At 34.8% G+C, this 9,068-nt stretch overlaps 3 protein-coding genes and 1 non-coding gene across 8 annotated transcripts; 3 read left to right on the forward strand and 1 right to left on the reverse strand.

The window, feature by feature from the left end:
- The first annotated feature begins 14 nt into the window (after positions 1 to 14).
- On the forward strand, positions 15 to 3,075 carry Asciz (ASCIZ zinc finger protein). Of its 2 annotated transcripts, none has more exons than XM_029308286.2 (4): positions 15 to 147; positions 491 to 834; positions 931 to 1,142; positions 1,226 to 3,075. In XM_029308286.2, the coding sequence occupies exons 2-4, from the start codon at positions 550 to 552 to the stop codon at positions 2,376 to 2,378; spliced, it is 1,650 nt and encodes a 549-aa protein (XP_029164119.2). In that variant the 5' UTR covers positions 15 to 147; positions 491 to 549; the 3' UTR covers positions 2,379 to 3,075. The 2 variants fall into 2 exon arrangements, with proteins under 2 accessions (XP_029164119.2, XP_085340680.1); XM_085484554.1 differs by having other exon boundaries at positions 494 to 834.
- On the reverse strand, positions 2,824 to 6,554 carry l(3)04053 (lethal (3) 04053). The gene is given in 9 exon segments (XM_029308368.2): positions 2,824 to 3,808; positions 4,113 to 4,276; positions 4,354 to 4,419; positions 4,579 to 4,690; positions 4,771 to 4,844; positions 4,917 to 5,116; positions 5,208 to 5,741; positions 6,251 to 6,359; positions 6,361 to 6,554. Coding segments are annotated over 9 exon segments (1,551 nt in total). The 5' UTR covers positions 6,520 to 6,554; the 3' UTR covers positions 2,824 to 3,675.
- On the forward strand, positions 6,293 to 8,181 carry LOC114936235 (uncharacterized). 4 transcript variants are annotated; one of them, XM_085484560.1, is made up of 5 exons: positions 6,293 to 6,643; positions 6,730 to 6,956; positions 7,224 to 7,385; positions 7,469 to 7,658; positions 7,726 to 8,181. In XM_085484560.1, the coding sequence occupies exons 2-5, from the start codon at positions 6,852 to 6,854 to the stop codon at positions 8,094 to 8,096; spliced, it is 828 nt and encodes a 275-aa protein (XP_085340686.1). In that variant the 5' UTR covers positions 6,293 to 6,643; positions 6,730 to 6,851; the 3' UTR covers positions 8,097 to 8,181. The 4 variants fall into 4 exon arrangements, with proteins under 4 accessions (XP_085340686.1, XP_085340685.1, XP_029165239.2 ...); XM_085484559.1 differs by having other exon boundaries at positions 6,293 to 6,638; XM_085484561.1 differs by having other exon boundaries at positions 6,294 to 6,638; positions 6,730 to 7,100.
- Positions 8,182 to 8,552: 371 nt separating this feature from the next.
- Positions 8,553 to 8,626, forward strand: TRNAI-AAU (transfer RNA isoleucine (anticodon AAU)). The gene has a single exon. It is a non-coding gene; the product is annotated as a tRNA-Ile (tRNA).
- The last annotated feature ends 442 nt before the right edge of the window (positions 8,627 to 9,068 follow it).

Raw genomic sequence — 9,068 nt, forward strand, 5'->3', positions numbered from 1 at the left:
AGCGCCAGTTGACAGCTGACGGACGGTGAACTGTCAAACTATATCGATGTATCGATAATAACAGCCGGTATTATCGATGTGTGTAAATAAACTTTCTCAATCAAATATGCGATTATTTTGTAATTTATAGCATCGAATCCAAGTAAGGTGAGAGAAGAAAAATAAGGAATTGAAGGGAGTTTATTCATTTTTAGACGAATCAATCTCGATAAATCATAATTACTAAAAATATGAAAGCGCGACATTGGTTTTCTAACCTCTAAATGTATACGCATTGCATAGAAATTTGAATAATAGTGAGATATATTTAGATATTAAGATTAAAATTATTTTTAACTTTACCATTAAGAAGATTTGGAAAAGTTATATAATTAAATAATTAAGAAATAATTGGTATTAGAACCGAGTCGTCATATAACCTCAATACAAGGTCGAAGACGTATTTCACTAACTGGTGAAAATAATTAAAAGAAAAATACTTGTTATATAGCAGTACAGATATATCGCCGACGATAGGGTATTAAATCGTGCGCCTCAAAATAATCTCTGATGTCGAGGAGGAAACAGCTGACGGACAACAATGCGTTGCCGTGCGAGATGATTTGTCCACCACCGGAGGAATTGAGCGTGATAAACAACAATGTCAAGTGTGAACAGTGCAGTCTCGTCTTCGCGAACGTATCGCGTTATCGGTTGCACAATCTCAAGGTGCACCAGCGTAAGAAATTGGATAAAATCGCGAAGGAGAACGTGCGCTACCACTGTCCAGTACAGTCATGTGTCTACGCTGTCAATTCTCAGAGATACTTTAGCACCATGAAGTACCTAAAGCAAGTGTGTATGATGTATATTTATAACTGCTTAATAAAAAAAAAATAATTCATATTAGATTAAGAAATGAGAAAGTAATAAAGCGAATTATTCTTTCAGCATTATCTGAAAGTTCATGCGGAAAAAAATTACTTATGCGATCGCTGCAGTAAAAGTTTCTCCACCGAATCCATCAAGGAAGGACACATGAGGGTCTGTGGCATAGAGTTCAAGTGTTCTTGCTCAAAGATTTATACTACGTACGAAGCTCTGCTTACGCATGCAAAGCGATCCTTGCATACTATAACAGAGAAATATAAAAATTCATTAAAGTATGTTTGTTACATGTTTTCATGATGATTACTATAGTCTTAATCGATAAAAAGTTTACCAATATATCTTTAATATCTTGCAGACATAAGTCCAAAACGATACAACTTGTTCTATCGAGAAAAATTGTAAGCAAACCTGTTGCAATCCTACCTAATCTGGATAAATCTGAGAAAGATGGCAAAAATATAGGTACCACAGCGAAAAGCACCTCTGACATCGGCGTACAAACGGATGATTACAAGAGAAGCAGAAAGATACCAAGTCCATCGAAACTCAATAATAATAACTCGCATTGTAATGCGAGACGTCGAATATCCAAGCAAACGCAGACTAATAACTTAACTAAGGAAAAGAGGTTTAGAAAATCAATGGAAACTCAAACTACGCAGGCGTCGCAAGCAAACAAAGACTCATCGAAGGTGTATAATCTCGGAAAGAAATATCGTCGCGCATTGTCGAAACAATCGGAACACATGTTGCTTAAGGAAGACCTCAATCTCGGCGACAACTTTACATCAACGAATTTATTCCCGGCTAGTCCGCTGCCTCTTTGCCACGATGTGGGTTTGCAAGATTTTTGGGAGAAAAATACGTCTGGCACACAAACGATACCGGAGAAAGACATGTTCGAGGCATTTAACGATAACGTAACTCAAACGGAATTCGAGACACTCTACGAGCATAGCCATAATCCTTTAATACAGTGTGTATCGAAGAGCACTGTGGCGCTGATGACATTGCCTTATGCCGAGGACGCGTCGACAGTCGTCGAGGGATATCCTTTCGCTTCGACCGACGGTATATCTCGAACGGATCCTATGTTGACCGCGAAGACGTTCGACGATAGATTTAGCAGCATAGAGACGCAAACCGAACAAGCCTTTTCGCCTTCGTACTTTTATTCCGACTCTTTATCGAGATCATTCACGTTAAGTTCGAATATCGAGACTCAAACTACAGATAACTTGGATAACATGGAGCAATTGTTGTATAGTAATACATGCACTCAGACTTGCAACGACATGCTGTCCTCTGATCTGGGACTGTCGAATATACAAACTCAGACCGCTTGGTCGCACGACGACACAACAGTTTCTACCGAGACCCAAACAAAATCTTTGATTTGCGGGACTGGTTGTAACATTTCCATAGGAGCCTGCAGATGGCTAAACACGCAAACAAGTCACACTGAGACACAAACCGATATACTTAGTATTTTTGAAGAATTTCAATAATTATGTTATTAATACTTAGCTTTTATTGCTCAACTTTCTTCTTTTGGCATTTGATTTTTATAGAATTTTTATCTCTGCTACTTCTTTTCTCAGATGTACATTATAAGTACAAAATTATTGAAATAATTTTGGCGATTCATTAATTTATTATATGCTTCATTGTTATATATCTCACACTCTTTTCATTGTTTTGCTACAAAAAAAAATATATGTTGAAATATTCATTTTTAATTTAATTTTCTTATGTTTAATAATTAAGATTTAATGTTGAGAAAGAAAGCTCTCGGGTTTTCTGGATTTTCTTATGAAACGATCTAGCAATCATACTATATATATATATATCTTAACTTTTTTATTTGAAGCTTATTTTTATGTAAAATGCCAAATAAAAAAGTTAACAAAGCAAGTATTATAAATGATTTTGATCTGCAATTGTACATATGTGTATTGTTATTCAACTCTTTTTAATACCAAAGTACATATATACGCATTTCGCACACATCTGAACATACTTTGCATGTGCATCTACACACGCAGTATCGATTAAAAAATAAATATCGTACTGGAAATATATACATGTCATTGTATAATCTGTAACTTATCGATAAATTTATGGTCTATCAGAATCAGACTACCTGTACATCTGTTTCGTATTTCTATTTAAAGCCTCATGTATACACATACATGGTAAGAGGGTCGCTTGTCAAAAATATATTTTGGCTTTTACATCGGATGCTGTATTGCATAATGCATGCAAGAGATCACTTTTAGCGTTCTATCAACTTCTGCTTTGATAATATCACGTGAGATTTAGAGCATCTTTCAAATATATTTTTTTCCGTATTTTACGTACAATATATAACTAAAAAAATATATTTCTTTAATCACGAGAAAAGTCGCCGATATAATGTTATCTTTGCATCGTCATGGTGTCAAGTGAGTAGATTTTTGCACAAACTATCACAAGAATAAATATGTAAAAAATATATAATAAATATTTAAGAAATAGATTTGTATTTATACATACGCGGATTAAAAGTGATCTTGCATCAGAATATTCGTATGGACGACAGCAACAAAGGTGGTAATTTAAAATAACGAACGCACAGATAACAACAATCGAATAATGAGTAATGCGTTTCGTTGCGTTCGCAACGTTTGCTGCGCAATTATGTTGTCACTGTAATGATCAGTAGACACACAGCAAAATTATTACAATTGATGGAGTATATGAAAAAGTGATAAAATGGGATATATATATATATATATATCTATATATATAGAAAGAGAGAAAGAGTTATACTGCAGGACCGGCGGCATTCTCCTCGTCGGAATCAGGTAAAAAGTCTTTGGTCCAGTCTTCTATCCTATCCATATTTTCGAGGGTCGATGCAAGAACTCTCAGATTATCAACACCGGACATTAACTGTCTGTAAACAAAAACAAAAAAGCAAATTGCATAATTCACTTAAATTTCTCACAAAAGCAATTGCAACTTTCAGTAAAAAAAATTAAGCGTATGCTCTCCTTTTGAATAGGATAGTTTGCATATCTAATATAAAAAAATGAAAATAACAAAAATTAAGAACAAAAAGATAAAAAATAAAATTTAATAATGTTCCTCTGGAAAAAATCCTGTGGACACGCATGCACAGATAGTACTTTTTTCTAAATTATAATGATTATAAATTTTCTAAAATGAGAATTACTTTAATGAGTTAAGTAATTCGTTACCTAAGAGATACTTCAGCCGACGATGCAGCCGCGAATAGATCACGGGAGAGTCTTCTTACATTGCGATTCGTCTTAGCAGTACCAGTATTAGATTCGCCTTGTCCAGCAGTCGAGGTGCCAGCTCGAAGTTTATCATTTTCTAATCGTAGTAAAGATATTTCTTCCTAAATTAAATAATTTGTACAAATCAATATGTTGATTTTACATTGATCGCACAGTACGTTAATGTTTTAATACTAACTGTTAAAGCTTTAATTTTCTTTTTCAGCGACGTGATAGTGGACGTTTCAGCATTAACCGCTCGCTTCTGCAATAATAAAATAATGTTAGACAAATAAATAAAAGAGTTTTATTATATATATTTTACACACATACACATTCGAATGTATGCATGTATATATGCATATAATGTAGAAGTCGCAATTTATATCTTACTTAAAATATAGACATATGTGTATATATTTACTGTATTTCGTTTTAAGTTATTTTCGAGTTGTTCCATCGCCTTTTCCAAGTGCGCTGTTTCCTCGTGTTCAATTTCCCTCTTAAACAGTAATTCTGCCTCCAATGAACGAATCCTGCAATTAACATGTAATTTATAATTAATGATAGTATATGATAATGATCAATAAATTCTATTTCAGCAAATTGCAATCACCTTTCAGTCTTCTCGCTTATTTGCCTTCGAGCTGTCTCTAATTGTTGATGTAACCTATCGTTTTCGAGTAAAAGCTGCAGAAAATGTAAATATATTTTTTCCATACAATAATTATACATTAAATTCTTTTGCTATAACAATCTTACTCTTCTTTCTGTGGATTCTGTCATACTCGCACCGTCAGATTCTGAGTCTGCAGATCTATTATATATAGGTCCATCGCTTAAGAAATCTGGCAAAGATTTATGAACAGTCGCTTCGTTTCCTGCCAGAGCACCGTCTCGCGTGGTCGCATTTCCATTGGAATTAGATTCGCCAAAAGGTAATGGTAAATCAAAAGGAAACCCTGTGCAGAAAATAGCTGTCATCTTCATGAACTTTACAGCAATATAATTTGACATAATATATTACATGTTGTATGCATATACATGCTATACCTCTGTGCTCAGGACGAGAAAGATAAGAGGTGTTCTCTTCGAGCCTGTCCCCAAACACAGGCAAGTCCAAGTGATTCGAATGCATAGCATTCGACCCAGAATGATCTCTGTGTGTTGAGTTTTTGTGCAACGTATCTGTGAGATCGAACGATCGTAGATCATCGCCAAAGATTTCAGGATCGTTTTTCTTGGTTTCATTTCGCAGTCGGGATTGCCTCTGTTCCACACTGTTCAACGTAAAATCCGGTAAATTATCCACGTCGGGCAATACAGGCTGAGCTGCTTCGTGGTTCAGATAACATTGTTCGATGACCAGATGATCCTGCACGAAATCCGGCAACTCCGTCGGGTTTCGAGCCGAATAAACATTTCCAGTGTTATCTTTATCAAAAACGCTGCCTGGACTCGATGTGGGGGACGAGTAGATCTTGGGTCGTGCTCCAGTGTTATGATAATTGGTCTGCTGGGTTCCGTTCTTCAAGAAGGCCTTGAAACTGAAGGGATTGCTGTCACGACGTGACGACGTATCCTGACCTGCAAACACAAATTTTCTTTTAGAGCATTTTCTCGATTCACTCTCGCATTTTTCTTCTATTTTGGATTAATGATTCCACTCATTCGGTCAGCAACTGATTTATTAGTTTATTAATTTCTTGTTCTTAATTTTCTTTAATTAAAATTGTACTGGATAAGATGATTGCAAGATGATTTCAATGTTTGTTGTTGGGTTTTTTCGGCTATGCAGATTCTTCTTAATAAAAGAGAATATTATATTTAATAATTTTAGGAGTAAGAGTTTTCAGGATCTCATTTATACTATGCAGTTGCTTATGGCAATATGCAGATCTGGTTCTTTTTAATAAAGAAAAATATTATAAATAATTCTACGAGTAGAAGTTTTCAGGATCTCATTTATATCATGCGGTTGCTGACAATCAATTATTACAGAGTGCGGCAGATAAAGGCAGGTCTACGGTCAGAAAATAAAGAACAAATCCAAATTCGAAGATGACAGGCTAATGAAAATAATCTATAAACCTAACCTGCCGCCTGGTCGACGGGCCGACTCCTGTCGGACGTTGGCGACAGCCGGTTGTTCCTGGACGGGTCCCGGCAGCGGACCGTCACCCTCTCCTCGTCGGACGACGTGGACATCGAGCAGTACGACGTCGTTCCTGTGGCATGCTGGCTCGTCGGCGGCGACCGCGGTCCCAGCGACGTCGTCCTCGTCGGACGACGAAGAACACAAGTGGCGCATCAACAACGATCTGACGTACGAGTCGTCGATTACCTTACGCTCGCGGCTCGCCATAATTCACGCGCGAACCATTCACCGCTCGCTAAACTTGACCTCTCCTCTCGGCGAGGTCTTCACGTCCGTCACCCTGTCGCCTCTTCTGCTTCTGCGAACACTGCTGATCGCAGTGTCGGGTAAGGTTGGCTTTATGATCCTCATTTAGACATAAATAAATATAGATATATCGCGGTCGAACTATAGTTTCATCTATTTTTTTTTCCAAAGTGAAATTGGAGTATATTTAGAGGGGCCTTGAAGAAGACGCAGAAGTGACGTACCAAATGAACGGAGCGTCCTTCTTTCTTTCTCGTCCACTTTGACATATATGTATATGTACGCGTGTATACATGTGTTGCCTGCATGCGCAGAATGGATCTTCCGCCTGCGGTCGTTATACGATTTATTTTGGTTGTCGGTGTTTTGCTGCGCACGTGTCGATGAATTTCTCTCGCGTGAGTACATAATTGACTCTTTGGATTAAAATTGAGGGGAGATTATGGATTAATCTCTCTGCACGTAATATTCTGCAAGTTTGACATCTACTGGACATTTTGCCTTTGGATCTCTATTGTCAATTTTTGATCACTGAAAAAATGGTAAATATTAATTTTTCCTTACATTTTCAGTCATATCAATAATTTATAAAGAGGAAAGCGTTTTAATAATAAGGATAATTTTGAGGTAGGTACAGAATAATATATTTGCTTTGTCTGTTATAGTCCAATACCTACTGCATCTGTTGTAAACAATTGTCTAATGATAATCACAGAGATATATTTGATGAGAATTTGTTGATCGAGTCACAGGAAAATAATGCAAACAAGGAATTTGATAAATGCATGATACTAAAAGAGGCTGTCGAATTAATTACTGGATATGTGGTGAGTATTGTATATGATAATTTATATGCATTATATGATACATATGTTTATGTAATAATTTAATGGTTTTTTTCCATTTTCAGATATCAAAAGTAAATAATGCAGTTTTGTGCAAAATATGCTTCAAAAAGGTAGAATCTTATATAAAATTTCGATCTCAACTCATCATATCATTTGGAAGATCCAATAATACCCAAGTTTCAAACATCAATTTGTCAAATTCTACAAGTATGAAAATTACAGAAACTTTAAACACGCAAACCACCAACACAGGTTTGTTTATAATAATTCAAGTATTGTAGATATAAATAGGAATTATTAATTATATAACAAATTTTAGGAACAGAAGTATTAAAGGGAATAACAAATGAGAATAATGTACTTACAAACTCTGGTGACTCGTCAAACAGTGGATTTGAGATTAATGACTCCTCAACTTATTGTAATGAACTGCCAAACTTTCAATCTGACATTTCTGATTCCACCAGTGATTTTGATAATACTTCAAGTGTTGATACATCTGATCCCAAGATCGAAAAAAGCGATATAGAGTCAGATGTAAATGTGTGCTCCGGCGAAGACAGTGATGATGTATTAGAATTAGCTGTCCAATATAAACATAACGATACTATCAGTACCAGTCTGATTGAATCCGAGGAAGATTATGATTATGGACCGACTGTCAAGAAATTTAAAATTTCGTGTTTTTAAACAAATTTTATTCCAATTTTTTAAGTTAATATAAGTTATATAAGTGCAGAAACTGTATAATATAAATATAATATATATATAATAGTATGAGTCTTCATGTTTATCACTCTCTTTAATCTCTTAAACAAAAAAATGAGGTAGATAACAAACATATATATTATAACAAAATTACTGATATAAATTCTGTTCAATTCACTCACAAAAGTTATTTCTATTAAGAATAAAAAATACATAAACTTTTTAAGTTAAGGATATTTCAAATATAATAAAAATTGTAGCATTGTTAAAATAAAAGATGAAAAGTTTGCTGAACGATAGGCAACTGCTCTAATATTTATTTTATATCTTGTATCGAGAATATATCTTTTTATTTAACATATAAGTTTATTATACAACATACATATTTTACAAAAAATGTGAATCACAAAACTCAAATGTTGACCAGTTCATACAACTGGCCCATTAGCTCAGTTGGTTAGAGCGTCGTGCTAATAACGCGAAGGTCGCGGGTTCGATCCCCTCATGGGCCAAATTTTTTTTTCCAAATACAACACATGAATCTATTAAATTCATTATCAAATAAAAAAAAATTATCTCTTAAAAAGATTGTAATTAATTTTAAAAAATCTAAAAATATAATATATTTTCTTTTCGACGATTGCGACACATTTGTTTTATGTGCAAATATACTTACCACAGATAGCATTTGTTAATCATAATTTTTATTCTCAAAAGAATAGATATAACTCCTTTCGTGTAACAACAAAAGTGGCATTGCGCCAGGCCTATAATAATAGAGAGAAAAACGAAAAAAGATGAAAATTGAAGGAGGAGAGGCTCTATTCTTGAATTTATTCGCAAGAGAAACGTACGCGTAAATTCAGTTCTGACAGAAAAGTTGCAAGTTGATTGGCTAAAAATCATGCAATAGACAATCAACTTGCAATTTTGTCTGTAAGAACTAAATTTACA

The sequence above is a fragment of the Nylanderia fulva genome, unplaced genomic scaffold (genome assembly GCF_048542155.1).
Source record: "Nylanderia fulva isolate GAGA-0341 unplaced genomic scaffold, ASM4854215v1 Scaffold3, whole genome shotgun sequence".
NCBI classification, from domain to species: domain Eukaryota; kingdom Metazoa; phylum Arthropoda; class Insecta; order Hymenoptera; family Formicidae; genus Nylanderia; species Nylanderia fulva.

What these genes read in the sequence shown, in the direction of transcription:
- Asciz (XM_029308286.2), top strand. Translation starts at nt 550, where the DNA reads ATGTCGAGGAGGAAACAGCTGACGGACAACAATGCGTTGCCGTGCGAG. An exon ending in CCATGAAGTACCTAAAGCAA is followed by an intron (nt 835 to 930) that starts GTGTGTATGATG and finishes TTATTCTTTCAG; the next exon opens with CATTATCTGAAAGTTCATGC. An exon ending in AAATATAAAAATTCATTAAA is followed by an intron (nt 1,143 to 1,225) that starts GTATGTTTGTTA and finishes AATATCTTGCAG; the next exon opens with ACATAAGTCCAAAACGATAC.
- LOC114936235 (XM_029309406.2), top strand. Translation starts at nt 6,852, where the DNA reads ATGTGTTGCCTGCATGCGCAGAATGGATCTTCCGCCTGCGGTCGTTAT. An exon ending in TGTCGATGAATTTCTCTCGC is followed by an intron (nt 6,957 to 7,223) that starts GTGAGTACATAA and finishes TGTCTGTTATAG; the next exon opens with TCCAATACCTACTGCATCTG. An exon ending in CACGCAAACCACCAACACAG is followed by an intron (nt 7,659 to 7,725) that starts GTTTGTTTATAA and finishes AACAAATTTTAG; the next exon opens with GAACAGAAGTATTAAAGGGA.